This window comes from Procambarus clarkii, chromosome 2 (assembly GCF_040958095.1).
Source record: "Procambarus clarkii isolate CNS0578487 chromosome 2, FALCON_Pclarkii_2.0, whole genome shotgun sequence".
NCBI lineage: Eukaryota > Metazoa > Arthropoda > Malacostraca > Decapoda > Cambaridae > Procambarus > Procambarus clarkii.
The window spans coordinates 17,331,664-17,356,677 of NC_091151.1; the positions used below are offsets into that span (position 1 = coordinate 17,331,664).

Consider the following 25,014-nt stretch of genomic DNA (forward strand, 5'->3'; position numbering starts at 1 on the left):
TGAATGGAACGTGAAAAATACAAACACCCGGAGGCGCGTTGCGCAAACCAGACGTGAGCCTGCAGGCGCGTTGCGCAGTTTAAGGGTTAAACCACTGATTCACATTCATATGTATATTTTTTAAATAAAAAATATTTGTGTTATTATTATCTGATCATTGCTCAAAGAAGGGGGTATGAATATTGTAGAAAATGGAGGTTATATGATAAAAATACATTAGTGTTCATAAAAAATGTGCAGATATCTGCTATTTTACTAATAATCTTGATTATACTGTACATTCACAGAACCTGATTTAATACATTTGGAAAATGTTAAGGTCATCAAGTTTCAATCCATATACAATTCACATCCCTACATTGTTAACATTAATTATTTATTGTCTTCAGAACTTCCTGAGTTTCATATGAAGATTCTTTTCTTTCATGGCCATGTGTCTTAACCTCTTCCAGTAGGCTTTGGTATTGGGATCCAGCTCTTCCAATGGTGGTGGCTTACCTGCAGAAAACATCACAAGTGTTAGTGCTAAACTTCATATCGATATATACATTGTGTAAGGAAAAAGGATGACCTTTGGAGACAGTAATAGCCTCTCAAGACAGTAGGTCTCAAAGTTCATGATGGAGTAAACAAGAACATTTTTTCCATAACTTTCTCATAGAAGAGAATGGAAGATTGATATGTTTTTATATACTAATAGTACTACTTTCATGAGACAGGAAGACTCTTCTACTCTTCTCAGCTTCTCTTCTACTATTTGATCAAAGTACAGTATCTACAACACAGTCCCACATTTCCCGCAATAGAAGTGTGGGTATATTTGAGTGTAGCCAAATTCATCAATACAAAGGGCTGGCTCAGCCTCAGCTTTATGACCCACACCAACCTGGTCCCTAATAAGCACACACACACTGGCGTGTAATATAAGCAAGTGACAATTCCTAACTGCAGAATCTTCTTTCATAACACTATTCCTATAGATAATTTTTTGCCAACAACTTATCTTGGGTAAAATCAGCAATCAACTTGCTGGCTGACTGCCGATTTTGGTGGAACTGATTAAATTTGTTAATCGAGGCACCACTGTAGTACCAGGGACAGCATGGTCCCGGTAGAGTGAACCAGACTGCAAAATGATCATCCGCTGCTATCAAGACCATCTGTCTACATCCATTAGTATAGAACTGGGAGGATGTTAATTAGGGGATAAGAACTTGTTATCTGTATTGCAAAAAACCCAGAGTTGAATGTAATGAAATGCCATTTTCTGGGTAAGTCCAGGAGGCTCCCGGGAGCTATCCATGGCTGATATGGATACCCAAACTATTTTCCATCAGTTGAAGTGGGTGGAGTTCTAGGCCTACCGGGGACCACGAGTCAGAACCTGGCCCCCCTCACAGAGGCACGAGGAGCAATGGCCCATAGAAATGCACATGTGATTGTGGGGCATTCTATATCTGCCATCGATCGGGACAGGCACCCAGAAAGGTAAGCGCCACAGAACAAACTCCTATTCTGGTTAACAACGAAAATCATCAAACGAGTGGACATAACTCCCCAAAAGAAATATGAGCAAACAAGCGTGACGTTACACGAGCCGCGCTGCATGTCTGCGCAGCTCCTCCTTCCCCGGGAGGCGGAAGGGGGGAGTCCCAGACCCTCGCACCGACCGGAGGGAGGGAGGGTTGCCGGGAGCCTCTGGGACTCACCCATAAAATGGCGTTTCATTACTTTCAACGTTGGTTTTCTGGGGGAGCCCCTACGGCTCTCCGGAGCTACTTCACCAAAGACAACGTAAGAAAAGGGGACTTACCCGGGAGGCGGTCGGTGCTCCACTCCTCAACTCGAATTCGAGACAACAGGCTGCAACCACGGACCCAAAGCAACACAGGCCTGACTGGGCCAAGGAACGTTCACGAGGTAGCGTGCAGCCAGGACCCTGTTCGAAAGCAAAAAAACCCAATGCCCAAATGTCAGCCCAAGACATATTGCCAAAGACGGCAGCAAGAGCAGCAAACTTATGAACAACATGGGCACAGGGATAGACTGCAGGCTGACTGGATTTAATTACCCTACAGACGACCTGAGAGACCCGAACCCATGAACAGGGAAGAAGGGAAACCGGATCAACCGAAAGCGCATCCCTGGACACAGAGGCCGTGGCGCGCAGATAACAGAGGGGGGCCGCAACCGGACAACACATGATGAACCCCAGCCTTGACGAACCAAGCATCAACAACCCAAGGACCCCTCCGGAAAGCAGCAGTCTCATTCTTCCCCAGAAAAGAGGGAGACGGTTGTAGATAAACATACCTATGACCACGACCAAAAGAGGTAAAACCTCTGCACCGGAGAAGAGCATGAAGCTCCGCCATTCAACCCCCAGAGGCCAATGCCAACAGAAAAAGAGCCTTAGCAAAACAATCCTGAACCGAAGGGGCCACAACAAAGCGAGGAGAAGAAAGATAGAAGAGCACTCTGCCCAAACACCAGGACGGCTCAGGCAGCGCATGAGTAGGCCAGAGGTGAAACAACGCACGAGACAGCTTGCAAAATGGTGCAGAAGTAATTTCGATACCGAAAGAAAGTTGCAGCAGCTCCGCCAGTGCCGCATGATACAAGGCGACAGAATTAGGCATAAGATGACGGTCCTGGAACAACCAAGAGAGAAAGGACAACACCACCCGATCCAAAAATGAAAAGCAATGACAAAGGGACAAAAAGAATCGGAAGGACAGCCTGGAAACTTCATGCTGACACCGAGAGGAAGCCTGCAGATGGGAAACCAGCAAAGAAGCCACCTGATCACCATAGTGATGGTGATAAACTCGAGTAAAAAATACCCAACACGAAGACTTGAGGAGAAGAGCGAACCAGTCTCGTACCGGAACGGGCCGATCTCCTGAAAAAGGCAGAGCCGTGGAAAAACCTCCAGGTTCGGACACCGGGCAAGCAGCACCTGAAATCACAGCCGAGCCGGCCACCATGGGGCTAGATGGACTACACGCCCCTGGTAAGTCTCCAAGCGAGCCAGGACCTGGAGCAACAGCTGAACCGAGGAGAAGAGGTACTGGAACCCCCTTCCTTACCTCAACCAGTCCTGCCGAAAGGCATCCATCCCGAGAGCCTCGCAGTCGGGGAAGGACACCACATATACCGGAAGACGCCTCGACCACGCTGACGCGAAGAGGTCCACTTCCCAGTCTGAACATCTGGCAGAGCCAACTGAATGAGTCGGCGTCGACCATCCATTCCATGGACAGGGGAACGAACCGGGACAGGCTGTCCGCCAGGACGTTGGACACCCTCCGGACGTAAATCGCCAGGAGAGCCAAACCTCAAGAACTCTGCAGATGAGTCACCCGAAGCGACCAACCCCAAAGAGCGAAGGATTGCATCAAACTCCCTTGGTTCAGGCAATGAACCACAGGGGAGCAGTCCGAATGGAGACGGATTGTCGATGTGTGGGCGACCTGAATCCTCAAAAGTGCAAACCACACCGCTGCGAATTCCTGCATGGTGCTGTGGGCCCAACGGAAGGACGGATCCCACCACCCCTGACTGGCCTGGTAAACAGTGGACACAAAGCCCCAGCCGAGAGATGATTCATCTGTGAACACATCGAGCAAGGGCTCGGGTAGGCGCCAAGGCACAGAACCCCGAAAAACCCAAAGAGAAAGCCAGTACAGGCGACACAAGGCCCCCGGAGGACGATTGCAAGAGAGGTGGAAGGGACGTGCCCAAAGGAACCACAACAGCCGATGAAGCCAAACCTGGCCCGGCGGGTAGACCAACATCGCAAAGTTCAGGCACCCACACAGACCCCCGAGCAACTTCCAGGTGACCCGGGAGTGCCCCAGAAACAAGCACAGGCGGGACCGCAGCCTAAGGAGAGACGCCGAAAGAAGAGACAAGGAAGCGGTCTGAGAGTCTCACACAAGACCCAGCCAGGACCAAACCTGGGAGGGAACCAGATGGGACTTCCTCCAGTTCACCAGGAACCCGAACCCGGCGAGCTGGGAAAACACCAAATCCCTGGCGAGCAGACACGCGGACCGACTGGGAGCCCAAACCAGTCAGTCGTCAAGGTAAGCTAACACTCGAACACTTAACAGATGCGGACGGGCCACCATGACCCGGGTAAGGCGTGTGAACATGTGAGGTGCCAGATTCAACCCGAACGGGAGACAACGAAAGTACTAACTCTGACGCCCCACAACAAAACCAAGCCAGTCCCGAAACCCCAGATGAATAGGGACGGGCCAATACGCATCCTTAAGGTCCAGTGACACCATCCAAGACCCCTGCTTCAACAGAAGCTGGACCTGGGACAGAGTGGTCATCCAAAATGAGGGGCAAGAAACCCACGGGTTCAGACGGGACAAGTTTAGAATGAACCTCAGGTCCACAGTCCCATTTCAAAACTGGAAATAGGCGGGAAACCTACCTGAGAGATATCGTCGTTTCGACCACGCCCAAGCGCACCCACTCCAAGACGATCTGACAGAGTGCAAAAGAGGAAGCCTACCCCATCAGCCCTGAACCACCCAAAGGAGGAGCTACCCAATGCCACCGCAGGCCAAGAGAAACGACCCAAAAAGCCCACAAATCGTGAGAACAAGCGTGAGTGAAAAGAGCAAGCCTCCCCCCATCGCCCTGTCAATGGGGCGAACCGCAAAGGGGCCGCTGTCTCTTACGAGAACTCGACCTGTGCGCAGAGCAAACACCGCGTCGGCCAGGAGCAGTCAGGACCGCAGGCGGCATCGGCACTGAACCCGACACCTGTGGCTGACCCCGACGAACGGAACTGCGAGCCCTGGCACGACCTCGCCAGGAAGGAACCCTTCGGTTCCCTGGGAGCACCAACAATTCAGACATTGGGCGGCAAGTGGAAGAAGCCGCCTGAATATAATGCTCAACCGCAGAGGCCACAAAAAGCAGAGGACAAAAAGGGGAAGACAACCTAAGAACCAGGGCCCAAGCGGATTCAAAGGAGGAGGCGAGAACAGCCAGTTGACACGTGAAACGTAAAGCAAAAAACCGCAGCAACGCCTCTCGCAGGATCGGCACAAGCAGCTTAAAAAAAACAGACGACACACGAGCAGCCGAGACTAAGGCACCAGACCAAGGAATGGCCCCAAGCGCCTCTACATCCTCCGCAAGCCAATCCGAGGACAGTTCCAGGAGGGAAAAGAACCACAGGACCAAAGTCAAAAACCCACGAGCTCGCAAGTCCTCAGCCACAAGTGCAGCTGACAGGGAAGGAACCTGCACACGAGGTTCCTTCCCTCCTGGAAGGAAGGCAGGAGCGATAAGGCACTCATTATGATGTGCAAAATCATCCCCCCCCCAGGTACACCTGAACCACCGTCAACACTTCGTGCCACTCAAACGCGTGGGTCCGACAAAACGAGTCCCAAGCATCCAACAAGAACAAGGGGTAGTCTGCAGGCCAGGATGACCCCGGAACCTCATAACGCACCCAGCAAGGACACAATGATCCAAACCTGAACGAAGAAGGATCCATTATGGAGGCATACCCCGGGTCATGTAGGAGGTAAGCCACAATGGCTGACCGAATCTCAGGCGGTGAGATGCGGAAAGCCGAAAACCTCTGCAAAGACGGACCCGAAGAATCCGCAGGGACACGGAACAGAACTCGGGGAGGAGCAGAACCAAAGTCCAAATTGCAAGCAGAGGGGAGAAAATAAAACCCCACTCCTTGCAACAGTAAGGATGGAAAATACAGGCAGGGCCCAACGGAGCCCAAGGCCCCCAAGCCAGCTCCTCCCCAACCCCGGGAACCCCCACTCCAGGCCCCGGGGCTGAGTTGTCCTCCAAAGCCCCGGCCTCACAAGAAAAAGCCAAGGCAGCCGAAAAAACGGAAGGGAAGGGAAGGGAAGGGGCCCACTGGTCAGACCCCGGAGCAACAACAGGAGGAACAGACTAATATCTCTGCAGCTACCCTGAACGGGGCAATCCCCAAAACTGCCCGAGTCTCAAAAACCTCTAAACTCTGCCCCGACCCCGAAGCCCTCAGACGCTTAGGGGCCGAAAGCAAGGGGGGGGGGGGAGGACAAATGAACTACCAAAGGAGAAGAACGAGGGGCGCGGATGGAACCAAGGCCGAAGCGACCAACACCCCCAAGTCCGAGTCCCTACAGGCAAAGCGGGGCAGCCTCCGGGTGTCCAGGGAAGCGACAACCTGAACGCGTTGCAATAACCTAAACCTATCCTGCAACGCGCGTGCTGTCTGCACTCGAAGAAAATCATTATCAGTCTGGGTGAATTGAGTCACAAACAAGCAACAAAGCTTGCAGGACTCAGGGTCGAATGTGTCACCAACCCAACAGGCAGCATGACGGAGGCAAAAACAATGAGTGTCACCCTGAGACAAGAGGCCAGAGCAACCCTCAAACTCGCACAAAACGAGAGGGGGACGCAGGGGTCTCCTCCATCGGATCCAAGAGCCCTTGCGGGGTTTTCCAGGGCCCCTAGACTGGGTCTGCTTAGGGTTATCCCAGGCAGGGTACTGCTAACCGATGCCCCAAACTACCAAGTAAACTGCTAAAAGCTGAACCCACGGGGGAGTCCACTAACGAGGGCGAAGCAGGGGGTGCCACCAAAACGACCCTAATATAAGGAGGGTGGGAGAAGACAAGGCAGACCTCCCCCCCCAGGCAAAAGGAAAAGAAAAACCTTGCAAGAGGGCAACATACCCAGAGGGAACAGAGCCAGCTGCTGTTATAGGTGAAAACTAGCTACACAGTACCCCGTGCCCCACCAGTGCAATAACTGCCACTTACCCCAAGGCAAACAAGGAAGGAAACCCCCCACACACTTGGGCAGCCAAACGTCAAGCAGCGAAAGGTCAACAGAGATAGACCCAAGGCGACTTGTGGAAGGGAACCCAAAGCCCAAGGGTGATACTTACAGGGCACTCAGGGAAGGAGACCCTAAGTACATGCAGCCCGAGTACCTGAGAATACTACTCCCAACTCAAACGACCACCGTAAGAGCAGCACTGAAAACAATGAACAGCACTGTGAGAAGACTGGAGCTGGAGCCACACGACTGTGCACGATCCCATCAGCCGAGGAACTGGGGTGAGGATCGCCGGCGCGAGGGTCTGGGGCTCCCCCTCCCGGGGAAGGGGGAGCTGCGCAGACATGCGTGTGTGACGTCATACTTGTTTGTTCATTTTTCTTTTGGGGAGTTCTGTCCACTCGTTTGATGATTTTCGTTGTTAATCAGAATAGGAGTTTGTTTTGTGGTGCTTACCTTTCTGGGTACCTCTCCCAGTTGATGGCAGATACAAAATGCTCCAAATCACATGTGCATTTCTATGGGCCATTGCTCCTCGTGCCTCTGTGAGGGGGCCAGGTTCTGGTTCGTGGTCCCCGGTAGGCCTAGAACTCCACCCACTTCGACTGATGCAAAATAGTTAGGGTATCCATATCAGTCATGGATAGCTCCAGGGAACCGTAGAGGCTCCCCCCAGAAAACTGTCTCAAGTAAATTATGTGAATTTTGGCTACCTTTCTGGACGTAGTGTTTTCCCAACACTGCGCTGTCACCCTGCGTACCTTAACATGTGGTCACCACCCATTGTGTCACCATGTGCCACACTGTGTTCACGCATGTTCATCACCCCGTGTCACAAACACGCTCCATACGCTGCACGTTGAGAGCGCGCCAATCTCACCCGTGTGAGCGAGACCCTACTCACCTCCACCCCTCACACACTCCATGAGTGTTCCTACACCATTACTCCACATATGTTCCTACATGCAAAAATTGCCGAGTTCGATCTTCAATCAACTACAGAGTCATCTCTTGTATGTATGGGAGAGGTTGAGCAAAAGAAGGCCGGTTTTATTAATGTGAGTACAGTACTCATAAATTTATCTCTATATTTTGTTCTATAAATTTATCTCTATATATAGAGATATATCTATATCTTGAGTTCCTAGTGTTGACTTTTTACATCAACCTTCTGACTTGACATTGTCTCATTAGCACCTGTACAGGTGAGAGAAGCGTAGTAGAGGAACGCACATGTAAGGGACTGTTACAATACATCTGTGGGATTACTGTAAATTTGGTCTCTGTTTGCATATGTGTTACACATATTTACACATTTAGTCAGGTTGTACTATTGTGTTGAGTTGTGGTTCGGTTCAATATTACACCAATCTGGTTATAGATTTCCATGTGCATGCTTTGATATCATTTCTTAAGAAACCAGTGAGTCCAGAGAGATAAGCGGTGATCTGTTGAGATACCCTGATTTATTGGTTACCGTGTACTCGCCTAGTTGTGCTTGCGGGGGTTGAGCTTTGGCTCTTTGGTCCCACCTTTGGTATGTTTATTGATTGATGTCTTTGTGATTATTAATGCTATTGTGAGTTGTGTTGTGTTATAATTTTGTGTTACCATTTTCTGATCTGTTTGCGTGACAAGGATTTATGTTATCTTTAATTGTAAATTGAAGAGTCAGTGCAGTTAATTAGTTGTTTTGATAGCTGTTTGATGAGGCAGTGTAATTAATGCAATCAAGTGAAGTGATATATTCTTGTTTGGCAAGCTGTCTTAAGTGAAAGCGTTGTGTGAACATAATTCGTTTTGATTAATTAGCTGTCCATGTCGCGGTAATTAATGTAATTACTTACTGATTGTTTAATTGTCTTGGTGACAGAGTAATTATGGTGGGAGAATTGTTGTTTTGATTGTTGGACTGACAAAGTGCCAGGTTGTAATTAACGTAAATAACCTTTGACTGTCTGGATGATAATAATTAATGTAATTAACAAAATTAGTGTAACTAACTAAATAGTTGTTTTGATTAAATTGATGGAGAATCAATTGTTCTAGTCTGTGTAATAGAACGATAAAGTAATTGCTGTTGTTTTGATTGCCATCCTAAGAGACGTGTGTCAACGTAATTTTAGTTAATTAACATACGGAGACTGTCTCAATGACCAGTCTTGCTGTGGTTACATTGTTGTTAAACTGTTTTGCTGTAATTGTTTAGATTTGCATCTTGAGTCCAGGTGAGCACCCATTTGTTCAGTCTGGTTCATTATACCAACCAAGAGAGGTACAGACAGGAGTCCATACTATACTAAGGGCTGTTTGTTTAACTGTCATTAGTGTTAAATTTTTGGGGGAGTCTGGAATGATTAATTCAATTTCCATTATTTCTTATGGAAAAATTCCCTTCAGTTTACGAATATTCAGCTTACGAGCCGTCAAAGGGAACAGATTCAATACGTAAGCTGAGGTACCACTGTACCAATTTTAAAAAAATGGTACTCTCCCCGTACCTTATCCTGATTCTCAGTTCTACGAGTTAAGTACCTTATACTGTGTTACCATGTTCTGGTAAAGTGTGTAGTTAGTACTTGTGTAGCCTAAGCTAGTGTTTATATCCCTAAGTTTACTCTAGGGTGTTTTAGGGAAACCACGTGTGCTCAAGTTTTACCAGACTACCTAGAGCCTTTACAAGTGTCCTCCTGTTGCAATTGTAAACCTTGCATCCTGTCTATGTGGACCAAGGTGTTTAACATAAGGTAGAGTGGTAAAGTGATTTATGGTATTAATGTATATGGGGAGGTTGTTATTAGAGGGTTTAATAAATAAGTTAGATTTTGAGATGTATCAATTCATCCTGTTGAAGTGGTGTAGATGATTAGCTACTAGACTGCAGACCTGTAATTTAAAACATAGAATCATTACTAGGAATCTTGTTCCTTGGGGGCCAGGCCTATCTATCCCACTATTTTGGATACATCTTGAATCTAGCTATTGGCCCTTCTCAGTACAACCATTGCCCCCATAACAGGGTCCGTTACGAGATTCCGGAGTCGTCCTGGCTGGCGGACTTTCCTGTCTTTGATTTGAAGGTCTGGCATTCTTTCTTCCGAACCCGCATGCTTCAGTGGCGCGAGGCTTCAACGGGGGGGCGGGGGGGGGAGGGGGGGGGAGGAGGAGGAGGAGGACATGGAGCACCTCAATGAGTGCTTGTTTGCCCCTGCCCTTTCCCCGGGATGTGCGCGTGGTGCAGCTCCATGTGCAGGTTCCCTCCTCGACTGCACAGGTTGGTGAGGACATGCTTGCCCATGTCATGCTTTGGCCAAAGCCAAAGCCTTTTGGCTTTGGCCTTGCATTTCTTTTCCCTCCTGGAGCTGTCTTCAGACTGGCTTGAGGAGGATGTGGGGACGCTCGGGGCCATTCCGGGGTCCGGTGCCTTAGGCTCGGCGGCCCGCTCGTCATCTGCCTTGCTGAAGCTGTTTGCGTCAATCCTGCGGGATGCGGTTTCCCTGTTCTATGCTTCCCGGCTCGTGTGTCAGCAGGCGGTGCTTGCCTCCTCCCTGGAATCGGCCTGGGCCCTGGCTCTTAGGATGTCTTCGCCTTTCTGTCCTCTGCTTTATGAGGATTCTGCCGTGGCGCAGTATATTCAGGCTGCTTCAGCTACTTGTCAGCCTATGTCTGACTTGTTGGTTCTCCAGTGGTCACGAGGGGGGCCTTGCCGGAGGGGTTGTGCCAGGGCTTGGGGTTCCTCTCGTTATGGTAGGCCACAGGCGCTGGGTTCGGGTTCGGCCCCGCATTCGGAAACGCCTTCGTCTGGTCAGCGCGGTGTTCGCTCTGTGCGAGGTTCTAGGTCTCGTAAGGGGTGCCGGCCCTTTCACGGTTCGCACCATTGACGAGGCGATGGGGGGGGGGGGCTTGCGCTGTTCGCTCACGCTTGGCCCCACGATTTGTGAGCATCTTGGGTCGTTTCTCTCAGCCTGAGGTGGCGTTGGGTGGCCCCTCCTCCTTCGGGAGGTTCGGGGCTGGCGAGGCTGGCAGGGCAGGCCTCTTCCCCTGCGCCCTGTCGAGTCATCTTGGAGTGGGTTTGCGTGGTCGAGATGACGACGTTCCTCAGATGGGTTTCCTGTCTGTTCCCAGTACCGAAACGGGACTGTGCAGACCTGCAGTACATTCTAAACTTGTCCCGTCTGAACCCCTGGGTTCATTACCCTTCCTTTCGGATGACTATGCTATCCCGGGTTCGACTCCTGTTGGAGCCGGGCGCTTGGATGGTGTCCTTGGACCTCAGGGACGCTTATTGGCACATCCTGATTCATCCGGGGTTCAGGGACTGGCTCGGGTTTATTGTGGGACGTCAGGGTTACCGCTTCCGTTGTCTCCCATTTGGGTTGAACCTGGCACCTCGTGTGTTCACACTCCTTACATGGGTCGTAGTGGCCCATCTGCGTCTCTTAGGTGTTCGGGTGTTGGCCGAACTAGACTCGACGACTGGTTGGTTTGGGCTTCCAGCCAGTCCAGTTGTCTGCTAGCCAGGGATTTGGATCTTTCCCAGAATGCCGGGTTCGGGTTCTTGGTGAACAGGAGGAAGTCCCATCTGGTTCCCTCCCAGGTTCGGACATGGCTGGGTCTTGTGTGGGACTCTCAGACCTCTTCGTTGTCTCTCCCTCCGGAGTCTCTCCTTTAGCTGCAGTCCTGCTTGCTCCTGTTTCTGGGTGGTTCCCAGGTCATCCAGCAGTTGCTCGAGGGTCTGTGCGGGAGCCTGAACTTTGCGATGATGGTCTACCCGCCGGGTCGGGTTTAGCTACATCGGTTGTTCTGGTTCCTTTGGGGACGTCCCCTCCGCCTGCCTCTTTTTCCGATTGCTGGGTTCGGACCCCGGGGGCTTTGCGTCGGTTGTTGCATCGTTAGCTTCCTCTTTGGGTTTTTCGAGGTTCTGTGCCTTGGCGCCTACCCGAGCCCTCGCTCGATGTGTTCATGGACGCGTTCTCTCTCAGTTGGGGTTTTGTGACCAGTGCTCACCAGGCCAGCCAAGGACGGTGGGGTCCATCCTTCCGTCGATCCCACGGCACAGTGCAGGAGTTCGCAGTAGTGTGGTTTGCTCGTTGAGGATTCGGGTCGCCCGTGGATTGACGATCCGGCTCCATTTGGACTGCTCCCCGGAGGTTCATTGTCTGAACCGAGGGGAATCGATGCGGTCTTTGGCTCTTTGGTGCTGGTCGCTTCAGGGGAATCGTCTGCTAAGTTCTCGGGGTTTGGCTCTCCTGGCAGTTCATGTGCAGGGAGTGTCCAATGTCTTGTCCGACAGCCTGTCTAGTTTCATTCCCCTCTCCACGGAATGGATGGTCGATGCAGACTCCTTCAGTTGGCTTTGGCAGACGTTCGGTCACCTTGAGGTGGACCTCTTCGCGTTCGCGTGGTCGCGGCGCCTTCCCCTGTATGTGGCGCCCTTCCCCGACTCCGAGGCCGTTGGGCTCGATGCCTTTCGGTAGGACTGGTTGAGGTGGGGGTTCCTGTACCTCTTTCCCCCGGTTCAGCTGTTGCTCCAGGTCCTGAGTCGCTTGGAGACTTACCAGGGGAAAGTTTTCCTCTTGGCCCCATGGTGGCCGGCCCAGCCGTGGTTTCAGGCGCTGCTTGTTCGGTGTCCAAACCCGGAGGTTTTCCCACGACTCCGCCTCTTCCAGCAGATCGGACCAGAACATCATGTGGCTGGTTCGATCTTCTCCTAGAGTCTTCGTGTATGGTATTTTTTACTAAAAAAAAAAAAAGTTTATCATCATCTCTATGGTGATCAGGTGGCTTCTTTGTTAGTGTCCCACCTGCAGGCTTCGTCTCGGCGGCAGTATGAATGGTTTTGTCCGTCTGCAGCCGTCTCTTTCTTTTCTGGCAAAGAATGAGACTGCTGCTTTCTGGAGGGGTTCCTGGGTTGTTGATGCTTGGTTGGTTAGGCCGGGGGTGCATCATGTTTTGTGTCCGGTTGCGGCTCTTCGCCATTATTTGCACGCCACGGCTTTTGTGTCTGGGGACACACTTTGGGTTGATCCGGTTTCCCTTCTTCCCTGTTTGCGGGTGCAGGTCTCCCAGGTCGTCTGTAGAGTTATTAAGGCTAGCCAGCCTGCTGCTATCTGCATGCCCATGACGTTCGTAAGTTTGCTGCTCTTGCTGCTGTCTTTGGCAACATGTCCTGAACTGACATTCAGGCACGGTGATTTTGGCAGTCGAACAGGGTCCTGGCTGCCCATTATCTCATGAACGTTCTGGGGCCCAGTCAGGCCAGTGTCGCTTTGGGTCGGCGGTTGGAGCCAGTTGTCTCGACTTCGAGTTGAGGAGTGAGCAGCGACCGCCTCCCAGGTAAGTCCCTATTACAATTTTCCTCTGTGGGTAGTTAGCTCCGGGGAGCCGAAGTGGCTCCCCCCCCACCCCCAGAAAACCAGCATTGAATGTAATGAAACACCATTTTCTGGGTGAGACCGGGAGGCTTCCCAGCATCCCTCCCTCCCTCCGGTCGGCTGTTTTTCGCGTACTTTGACATCCAGCCTTAGAACTGACAGGTGGATAGCCAGTGTGGGGGTCTGGGGCTTCCCCCTTTCTCTGTCCCGGCGAGGAGGGAGCTGCACAGACAGCGGCGCGGCGACATCTGACATCATGACGTTGGAGCCAGTCGGCCGAGCGGACAGCATGCGGGACATTTGATCCTGTGGTCATGGGTTCGATCCCAGGCGCCAGCGAGAAACAATGGACAGAGTTTCTTTCCTCCCTATGCCCCTGTTACCTAGCAGTAAAATAGGTACCTGGGTGTTAGTCAGCTGTCACGGGCTGCTTCCTGGGGGGTGGAGGCCTGGTCGAGGACCGGGCCGCGGGGACACTAAAAATGCCCCGAAATCATCTCAAGATAACCTCAAGATGCTCATTTCTTTTAGGGGAGTTCTATCTACTTGTTCGGTTTTTGGTAGCAATATTTTCAACAGAATAGGGGTTTGTTTTGGAATGCTTACCTTTCTGGGTGCCTGACCCAGTCGATGGCAGACAGAATGCTTCCAACCACCCGGGGGTGTCTATAGGCCATTGCTCCCCCATGCCTCTCTGAGGGGGCCAGGTTCTGGCTCGTGGTCCCCAATAGGCCCACAGAACTCCATACACATGACCGATGCCAAAGTCTGACATTAACATATCAGCCTAGTAAACTCCGGGAACCCTTTGGGTCTCGCCCAGAAAATTTCATTACATTCAACACTGTTTTTTTTTGCCTCGTCAAATCAACTTAAGTGGTTCGTTATGGTGAACAAAACATGCAGATACTTGTATATAGCCTGTGTATATAGTGTAATAGCCACAAAAGTATTTGTTTATTGTTTTATGAACATAATAATTGAATTACTAATATGCACACCATAATTTTGAGTATAGTGATGATTCACACATTTTATTATATAAATATATCACACTACACACTACTGAATAATATTACTGCAAAAAACTAAGAAAAAATCAGAGACATTGAAATAATTAGGTAATAATATCTTTGTGGCAACTCTTGCCTGTCAGCTGGGGTGGAGCAGACTTCCTCTGGCCCCTGTTCTGTTACGCCTCGTTTTTGCCAGACTTTCCCCCCGCCTTATTGTGGCCAAAATATGCCACTTACGATTTTGTATTATTTTTCCTGTGATCAGGGAACACCAATGAACACTTTTAAAGATGAATTTTTTTTTTTTTTTTTTGCACCTGTGGGTGTTGAGGGCCAAATAGCCCAAAGCAGCTTTCGGGGCACTGCACACCTTGTTTCGGCAAACACTTCACAGTGCAGTTGTTAAGGACATATTTTTATTGTTTTTATAAATGTTCAGGTAACGATAATTTAAAAATGTTTCCAAGCTCAACCATTTTCGTTAACCAGACCATACACTAAAAGGTGAAGGGAGAGCGACGTTTCGGTCCGTCCTGGACCATTCTCAAGTCGATTGTGATGAAGTAGATGAAGGGAATAAATAGGCTAGAGAGAGATGAGGAGCAAAGTGTAGTAGCGGAGATAGTAGTAGGAACTGCAGAAGCCTATTGGCCCATACGAGGCAGCTTCTATTATAACCACCGAATGAGAAGAAGATAGTAATAGGAATAAGAAGAGGATAGTAAGGGAACGTAAAGAAAACAAACCATTTTCATTTTCAACCATTTTCATTTCAAAACACAAAGAGTGATGAAAACATTAAAAAACAATAAAATATAGCCTAATTAAAAAAACCAGCGTTGAATGTAATGAAACGCCATTTTCTGGGTGAGTCCCGGAGGCTCCCCGGAGCTATCCCAGGCTGATATGCTAATGTCAGACTTTGGCATCAGTCATGTGTATGGAGTTCTTAGGCCTACCGGGGACCACGGCCAGAACCGGGCCCCCTCAGAGAGGCAAGGGGAGCAATGGCCTATAGAAGCCCCCGTGTAGTTGGAAGCATTCTATGTCTGCCATCGACCGGAACAGGCACCCAGAAAGGTAAGCGCCCCAAAACAAACCCCTATTCTGGTTAAAATTGCTACCAAAAACCGAACTAGTGGATAGAACTCCCCAACCGAAAACAAGCAAACTAGTGTGACGTCACACACTGCCGCGCCGCTGTCTGCGCAGCTCCCCCATCCCCGGGAGGGGGAAGGGGGAGCCCCAGACCCCCCGCGCCGGCTACCCACACCTCAGTTCTTGAGGCTGGATGTCAAAAACGCGAAAAACCGCCGACCGGAGGGAGGGAGGGATGCCGGGGGGCCTCCGGGACTCACCCAGAAAATGGCGTTTCATTACATTCAACACTGGTTTTCTGGGGGGAGCCCCGTCGGCTCCCCGGAGCTAACTACCCACAGACAGAAAAAGAGGGACTTACCCGGGAGGCGGTCCTCGCTCACCCCTCAACTCGAAGCCGAGACAACTGGCTGCAACCGCCGACCCAAAGCAACACAGGCCCGACGAGGCCCAGGGACATTCTCAAGGTAACGAGCAGCCAGGACCCTGTTCGACTGCCAAAATCCCCGCGCCCGAATATCAGACCAAGACATGTTCCCAAAGACGGCAGCAAGAGCCGCGAACTTACGAACGTCATGGGCACGGGGATAGACCGCAGGCTGGCTGGACATAATAACCCTGCGGACGACCTGAGAGACCCGAACCCGCGAACAGGGAAGAAGGGAAACCGGATCAACCCACAGCGCGTCCCCGGACACAGAAGCTGTGGCGCGCAAATAACGGCGAAGCGCCGCAACCGGACACAAAATATGATGCACCCCCGGCCTGACCAACCAAGCATCAACCACCCATGGACCCCTCCGGAATGCAGCAGTCTCATTCTTCGCCAGAAAAGAAGGAGACGGCTGCAAACGAACAAAACTATCACCACGACCAAAAGAGCAGAAACCCCTGCGCCGGAGGAGAGCATGAAGCTCCCCTACCCGACCCCCAGAGGCCAAAGCCAACAAGAAAAGTGCCTTGGAAAAACAATCCTGGACCGAAGGGGCCACAACGAAACGAGGAGATGAAAGGAAAGCGAGCACTCTGTCCAAAGACCAGGACGGCTCAGGCGACGCATGAGCAGGCCGGAGGTGAAACAATGCACGAGACAGCTTGCGAAACGGCGCAGACGTAACATCGATACCGAAAGCAAGCTGAAGCGGCTCCGCCAGCGCCGCACGATACGAAGCGACAGTGTTAGGCATAAGATGACGGTCCTGAAACAACCACGAGAGGAAGGACAAGACCACCCAAACAGACAAGGAGCTAACACGACGAAGACGCAAAAAGAAACGGAAGGACCGCCAGGAAACTTCATACTGCCGCCGAGAAGAAGCCCTCAGGTGGGACACCAACAAGGAGGCCACCTGATCACCATAGAGATGATGATAGACTCGAGTCAAAAAAACCATACGCGAAGACTCGAGGAGAAGATCGAACCAGCTACGTGACGTACCGGCCCGATCTGCTGAAAGAGGCGGAGCCGCGGGAAAACCCTCGGGTTCGGACACCGAGCAACCAGCGCCTGAAACCAAGGCTGGGCCGGCCACCAAGGGGCCAGAAGGACAACTCTCCCCCGGTAAGTCTCTAAGCGAGTCAGGACCTGGAGCAACAGCCGAACCGGGGGAAAGAGGTATAGGAACCCCCACCTCGACCAGTCTAGCCGAAAGGCATCGACCCCGACGGCCTCGCAATCGGGGAAGGGCGCCGCATAAACGGGAAGACGCCGCGACCACGCCGACGCGAAGAGGTCCACTTCGGGGCGCCCGAACGTCTGGCAAAGCCAACGGAAGGACTCGTCGTCGACCGTCCACTCTGTGGAGAGGGGAACGAAGCGAGACAGGGCGTCGGCCAAGACGTTGGACACGCCCGTACGTGAACCGCCAGGAGAGCCAAACCCCGAGAACTCAGCAGACGAGTCACCCGAAGCGACCAACCCCAAAGAGACAAGGACCGCATCGAACCCCCGCGGTTCAGGCAATGAACCACCGGAGAGCAGTCCGAATGGAGCTGAATCGTCGATCTGCGGGCCACCCGAATCCTCCCCAGAGCAAACCACACTGCCGCGAACTCCCGCACCGTACTGTGAGCTCGACGGAAGGACGGATCCCAACGCCCCTGGCCGGCCTGGTGAGCACTGGTCACAAAACCCCAGCCGAGAGACGATGCATCCGTGTACACATCGAGCGAGGGCTCGGGTAGGCGCCAAGGCACTGAACCCCGAAAAACCCGAAGAGGAAGCCGGTGACGCAGCAACCGACGCAAGGCCCCCGGGGGTCGAACTCTGCGATCGCGAGAGAGGCGGAAGGGGGAACCCCGAAGGAACCAGAACAGCCGTCGAAGCCAAACCCGACCCGGCGGGTAGACCACCATCGCGAAGTTCAGGCTCCCGCACAGCCCCTCGAGCAACTGCCGGGTGACCCGAGGGCCCTCCAGAAACAGACGAAGGCGGGACCGCAGCCGCAGGAGAGACTCTGGAGGGAGAGACAAGGAGGCGGTTCGAGAGTCCCACACGAGACCCAGCCAAGTCCAAACCTGAGAGGGAACCAGATGGGACTTCCTCCAGTTCACCAAGAACCCGAACTCGGCGAGCTGGGAAAGAACCAAATCCCTGGCTAGCAAGCAAGCTGACTGGCTGGGAGCCCAAACCAGCCAGTCGTCGAGGTAGGCCAACACCCGAACACCTAGGAGACGCAAACGAGCCACCACAACCCGTGTAAGGCGCATGAACACGCGAGGTGCCAGGTTCAACCCGAACGGGAGACAACGAAAGCGGTAACTCAGACGCCCCACAACAAAACCGAGGCAGTCCCTGAACCGCGGATGAATCGGGACATGCCAATAAGCGTCCCGGAGATCCAGGGACACCATCCAAGCTCCCGGCTCCAAGAGGAGCCGAACCTGAGACAGCGTAGTCATCCGAAAGGAGGGGCAATGAACCCAGGGGTTCAGACGGGACAAGTCCAGAATGAACCGCAGGTCCGCGCAGTCCCGTTTTGGAACCGGAAACAGACGGGAAACCCATCTGAGGGACGACGTCGTTTCGACGACGCCCAAGCGTACCCACTCCAAGACGACTCGACAGAGCGCAGGGGAAGAAACCTGCCCTGCCAGCCCCGACCCCCCAAAGGGGGGAGGGGCCACCCAACGCCACCGCAGGCCACGAGACACGACCCGAAAGGCCCATGAATCGTGGGACCAGGCGCGGGCGAACAGCGCAAGCCGCCCCCCCATCGCCCCGTCAAGGGGGCAAACCGCGAAAGGGCCGGCGACCCTTACGAGACCCAGAACCCCGCACGGCGCGAACACCGCGCCGACCAGACGAGGGAGGGTCCGCAGGAGGAGCCAACCCCAAACCTGACACCACAGGCCTACCACGACGAGAGGAACCCTGGCACGACCTTTCCAGGAAGACCCACCCCGGGACCCCCGGAAAACCAACAAGTCCGACATCGGACGACAAGCCGCCTAAGAGCCAGAGCCCAAGCAGATTCCACGGAGGAACCCAGCACAGCCTGCCGACACGTGAGACGGGAAGCATAGAACAGGGAAACCGCATCCCGCAAAATCTGAGTGAACAGCTTCAACAAGGCAGCCGACGAACGCGCAGCCGAGGACAAGGTGCCGGACCCCGGGACGGACCCAAGCGTCCCCACATCCTCCATGAGCCAATCCGAAGACAGCTCCAGGAGGGAAAAGAACCGCAAGGCCGAACACAAAAGGCCCCGGGCGCGCAAGTCCTCCGCCACGAGCGCCGCCGAAAGGGAGGGAACCTGCACATGGAGCTGAATAACGCCCACATCGCGGGGAAGGGCAGGGGCAAACAAGCACTCATTCAGGTACTCAAGTTCACCCCCAGGAAAACCTGAAGCACCATGGAAGCTTCCCGCCACTCCAGCGTGCGGGAACGACAGAAGGAATGCCAGGAATCCAGACCAAACAAGGGGCAGTCTGCTAGCCAGGACGACTCCGGAACCTCGTAACGGAGCCAGAAAGGGAACGAAGTCCCAAACCTGAACGTGGACGGATTCATTTCCGAGGCATAATCGGGTCACGCAGGAGGTAAGCTGCAAAGGCCGCTCGCACCACACCAGGTTGGATGCGATAAGCCGAAAACCTCCGGAAGGACGGAACCGACGTACCCGGGGAACACGGAACCGAACCCGGGGAGGGGCCGACACCAAATCCAACTCGTACGCAGAGGGGGGAAAAGAAAACCCCACTCCTTGTAACAATAAGCCCCGCTCAGTGGGAAGAAAAACCCAGGCGGGGTCCAGCGGGGCCCAAGGCCACCAAGTCAGCCCCTCCCCAGCCTCGAGGTCCGTCACCACAGGACCCGAGGCCGAGTCCTCTCCCCAAGCCCCGACCCCACTAGACAAGGACAGAGCAGCCGGAAAAGCTGGAGGAAGGGGGGCCCCACTGGTCAGACCCTGAAGCTTCGGCCGGGAGACAAGACTCGAATGCCTCTGCCGCCCCCCCGGGAAGGGGCAACCCCCGAAGCTGCCCGAGTCTCGAGATCAAGTAACCCCTGCTCCGACCCCGAAACCCTCAGACGCTTCGGGGCCGGAAGCAGGGGCGGGGGACCAGAACAAACAGAAGGGGAAGGACGAGGAGGTGCGGACTGAACCAGGATCGAAGCGACCCCCACCCCCAAGTCCGGGTCTCGAAAAGCAAAGCGGGGCAGCCCCAGGGCATCCGGGGAAGCAACCAACCGAGCGCGTTGCAACAGACGAAACCTAGACTGCAACGCACGTGCCGCCTGTACCCGAACAGAATCATCAGAGGATTGGGTAAATTGAGTCACAAGCAAGCAGCAACACTCACAGGACTCAGGGTCGAAAGTATCACCGACCCAACAGGCAGCGTGGCAGAGGCAAAAACAATGAGGGTCACCCTGAGACAAGGGGACCGAGCAACCCTCAAACTCGCACACAGCGAGTGGGGACTCCGGGGTCACATCCATCGGACCCACGCACCCCCTAGGGGATTCCCAGGGTCCTGAGCGTTTACTTTAAGAGGACTCGCGCTCAGGTAGTCCCAGGCAGGGTGCTGCAAACCGGCGCCCAAAACTACCAAGCAAACTTCTAAAGCTGAACCCCAGGGACGTGTACTCTCACGGGGACCTAGCAGGGGGCGCCACCGAGGAAAACAGTGGAAGGGCAAAAACAAACTGAATAAAATGACAGAACCCCCCACCAGGCAAAAACAAAAAGAAAAACAAAACCCCGCAAGAGGACAGCGAACCCCAAGGAACAGAGCCGGCCGCGATGTCGGGAAATACAAGCTGAGCAGCACCCTGCGCCCCTACCAGTGCAAACTGCCTCTTACCTGCCGGGAACAAGGGAGAACAGAACACCCAAGAGCCCAACAGGCGGCCGAAAAACCGAAAGGTAAAACGGACCAGCAGAGGCAGACCCCGAGGTGCCTGTGGAAGGTGGCCCCAAGCCCCAAGGGCAGTACTTACAGGGCACCTAGGGAAGGCAGCCCTAGGCGCATGCAGCCCGAGTACTGAAGATAACTCCTGGCTCTCGCACCCACAAAACTAACACCACATGCAAAGCACAGTGCAGTAGCGACACCGGAGCCAGAGCACACGACCATCGCCTATAGCATCAGCCTCAAGAACTGAGGTGTGGGTAGCCGGCGCGGGGGGTCTGGGGCTCCCCCTTCCCCCTCCCGGGGAGGGGGGAGCTGCGCAGACAGCGGCGCGGCAGTGTGTGACGTCACACTAGTTTGCTTGTTTTCGGTTGGGGAGTTCTATCCACTAGTTCGGTTTTTGGTAGCCATTTTAACCAGAATAGGGGTTTGTTTTGGGGCGCTTACCTTTCTGGGTGCCTGTTCCGGTCGAAGGCAGACATAGAATGCTTCCAACTACACGGGGGCTTCTATAGGCCATTGCTCCCCTTGCCTCTCTGAGGGGGCCCGGTTCTGGCCGTGGTCCCCGGTAGGCCTAAGAACTCCATACACATGACTGATGCCAAAGTCTGACATTAGCATATCAGCCTGGGATAGCTCCGGGGAGCCGACGGGGCTCCCCCCAGAAAATAGCACAACTCTCAAGAGTGCCTTTAGGCGCTCTGCGCATTTTGATTGTTAAGCATTTCAGTTATTTTCTTTTCTTCTTTTGTAGTAGTGTCGTCTGCATTCTCTTTCTACATTAGACCTCTTTCTGGCTTTTCTCAAAGCCAGTATGAGTGCCTTTAGGCGCTCTGCGCATTTTGATTGTTAAGCATTTCAGTTATTTTCTTTTCTTCTTTTGTAGTAGTGTCGTCTGCATTCTCTTTCTACATTAGACCTCTTTCTGGCTTTTCTCAAAGCCAGTATGTTTCAGGCAGACTTTATATGCTTCAGAAGTAAATTTTTCTATTCCTTGTGTAGGATTTTTATTACTTAGGACAGTTTCCCATTGAATGCAGGCGATGAGTCACAATAACGTGGCTAAAGTATGATGACAAGACCACACACTAGAATGTGAAGGGACGACGACGTTTCAGTCCGTCCTGGACATCAATCGACTTGAGAAGGGTCCAGGACGGACCGAAACGTCGTCGTCCCTTCACATTCTAGTGTGTGGACATCCCATTGAATGTTTGTAGGTTCCCTGTTTATTTTCTTCCAGTGTATACTTTTATTATTAAAACTGAATTTACTGAATAACTCCCTCTCGCTTGATCACTGTTTTAGGTCTTTTCTGAGTATTGATGGTAGTTAGCACTTCAATGATCATGTGATCTGAGTATGTGATATCCGAGATCGTAATTTCCCTTTTTATGTCTTCATTGTTTGTGAAGATCAGATCTAGAATATTTTCATTCCTAGCTGGCTGTGATATCTGCTGGTTGAGTGAAAATTTGTCACAGAATCTTAGTGGTTCTCTAATCTGTGTTTGGTTATGTCCAGATAGATTTCCTGGTATAATATTATTGCTTGCTATTCTCTATCTTAGGCTAGTCAGGTTGAAGTCACCTAGGAAGATAATATTAGGTATTGGGTTTGACAAATTATCAAGGTTATTCTCTACTTTGTTTATCTGTTCTGTGAATTCATCAGCCATTGCATCTGGCAGTTTGTACATTTTCCTTCGTGAGGGGTGATCATAACAATACCTTGCTTCTTGCACCTCTGTGAGGCGGCCAGGTTCTGGCTCTAGTCTCTGGTAAGCCAGTAAGAACTCCTAGGATTGATGTGACTCGTGTGTGTGCTATCTCAGTGAGTTAGCTTCAGGGAACCGCTCTTCAGCCCCTCCAGAAAAGGTACAAAATTTAATAAATTACACTCACCAGTTCGAAGTGTCCAGAGCCAATCTGGGTACTCGGAGTCATCCTTTATTTTAACGTCTTCTCTATTCTCCTTCACTGGATGTGACCCACATACATAAGTAACCAGTTTTACTGGATCTGTCTCCACTGGCAGATGCTAGAAAATAAAATTTACATAGGATAAGAGAGAAAGCAGTGAAATCCTGACAGAACAGTATAAATTCATGGTCAGAAACCTGATAAATCCAGAAACAGCACTACTGTATTTTATGAATGCAGTCCATCCACCATTTCAAATTCTATATATAAATGCAAAATATAATAAACAAAATTTGCCTGTATACCCAGGCATGGGAGGTCTATTTTAAAAACATACTCGTGACACAACTGTACACTCAGTAGCAAAATGTTAAATAATGCTTGAATGGAAATGTAAGTGTACCAAAAAACCAGCGTTGAATGTAATGAAACGCCATTTTCTGGGTGAGACCTGGAGGCTGCCCGGAGCTATCCAGGCTGATATGTAACTATTAGCTTTCTGGCATTAGTCAAAGTGCATGGAGTTCTTGCCTACCGGGGACCATGAGCCAGAACATGGCCCCCTCAGAGAGGCACGAGGAGCAATGGCCTATAGAAACCCGTGTGGTTGGGAGCATTCTGTGTCTGCCATTGACTGGGTCTGGCACCCAGAAAGATAGACACCCCAAAACAAACCCCTATTCTGGTGAAAATATTACTATAGAAAGCCGAATGAGTGGAAAGAACTCTCCAAAGAAAATTAGCAAACGAGTATGACACCATCATGTATGTTGCCGTGCCGCTGTCTGCGCAACCCTTTACCCCTCCCCGTGGAGGGGTAAAGGGCCTTTACCCCGTTTTCCCCCGTGGAAAATAATTGAGGGGCTGGTCCCAAACCTGCACACAGAAATAACACCACATGAGACCAGAAGACATGGCAGGATGTGCAGAATACCCCCGTTGAAAAGCAGAGGTGCAACAGGTACTCTGAGAGAGAACTCTATCAACATCAGAGGCCCGAGACTGTTCAACACGCTTCCACTACACATAAGGGGCATAACTGGCAAACCCCTCACAGTGTTCAAGAGAGAACTGGATAAGCACCTCCAAAGGATACCTGATCAACCAGGCTGTGACTCATACGTCAGGCTGCGAGCAGCCGCGTCTAACAGCCTGGTTGATCAGTCCAGCAACCAGGAGGCCTGGTCGACGACCGGGCCGCGGGGACACTAAGCCCCGGAAGCACCTCAAGGTAGCCTCAAGGTAGCTCCCCAGAAGTGGGGAGGGGGAAGGGGGAGCCCCAGACCCTCATGCCGGCGATCCAACTGGCAGTTCTTAGGCTGGATGTCAAAAAATATGAAAAGACCGCCGACTGGAGGGAGGAAGGGATGCCGGGGAGCCTCCGAGTTTCACCCAGAAAAAGGCGTTTCATTACATTCAATGCCGGTTTTCTGGAGGGGGAGCTCTGTTGACTCCCCGGAGCTAACTACCCAAAGACAAGGAAAAATGCAGGGACTTACCCGGGAGGCAGTCAGTCCATTCCTCAATGCGAAGTTGAGACAACTGGCTGCAACCGCCGACCCAATGCAACGCAGGCCCCTACCAGGCCCAGGGACACTGACACGGTAGCGAGTGGCCAGGACCCTGTTTGACCTCCAAAAAGCCCGCGCCCGAATGTCAACCCAAGACATGTTGCCAAAGACGGCACCCAAAGCAGCTAACTTACGAACGTCGTGGGCATGGGGAATGACCGCAGACCGGCTGGACTTAACACTTTCGCGCTTTGGGCAAGCGAGCATTTCTCCTATCCTAGTGGTTTTGGACGTTCCGCGGGAGCTCGTGGGAGCGCGTGGTAATACTGAAAAATGTATACTCTTTTCAACTTTGTCACCTTAATTCTCGTCCAAGGTTTTCCAATTTGATATCAATGTGTTCGCAATAGAATTCTCTACACGATTAAATGCATATGAAGTCCAGAAACCTGGCTTACCACCCGCAGCAAACAGAGAAATTGAGAGAAAGTTACCCGGGAGCGCGCAAGAGCGATAAAATATGTACACTCTTTTTCACTTTGGTCACCTCAATTTTCGTGCTAGGTTTTTCATTTTGGTATCAATGTGTTTGCAATAAAATTCCCAACAGGAGCATATGCATATAATGTAAAAAACCGTGGCGTGCTCCACCCGCCGACGTGATGAAAGTAGGTGATGAGAGCAGGGTAGAGTGCACGGCTGTCCATTACAGAGTGCGGTAATACTGAAAAGTGTATACTCTTTTCAACTTTGTCATCTCAATTCTCATCCTAGGTTTACCAATTTGATATCAATGTGTTTGCAATAGAATTCTCTACACGATTAAATACATATGAAGTCCAAAAGCCCAGCGTACCACCCGCACAAAACAAGGTGAAAGCAAGTTACCGAGGAGTGCTAAAGAGCAATG

General features: G+C 52.0%; 1 protein-coding gene across 1 annotated transcript in view; it reads right to left on the reverse strand.

The window, feature by feature from the left end:
- Positions 1–220: 220 nt before the first annotated feature.
- Positions 221–25,014, reverse strand: part of mRpL54 (mitochondrial ribosomal protein L54) — an 87,662-nt gene continuing 62,868 nt past the window's right edge. The window contains exons 3-4 of the mRNA XM_045748594.2: positions 22,576–22,711; positions 221–498 (exon numbers count right to left, since the gene is read on the reverse strand). Coding sequence (XP_045604550.1) covers positions 386–498; positions 22,576–22,711 — 249 coding nt within the window. The 3' untranslated portion in view covers positions 221–385. The remainder of the gene's footprint in view (positions 499–22,575; positions 22,712–25,014) is intronic.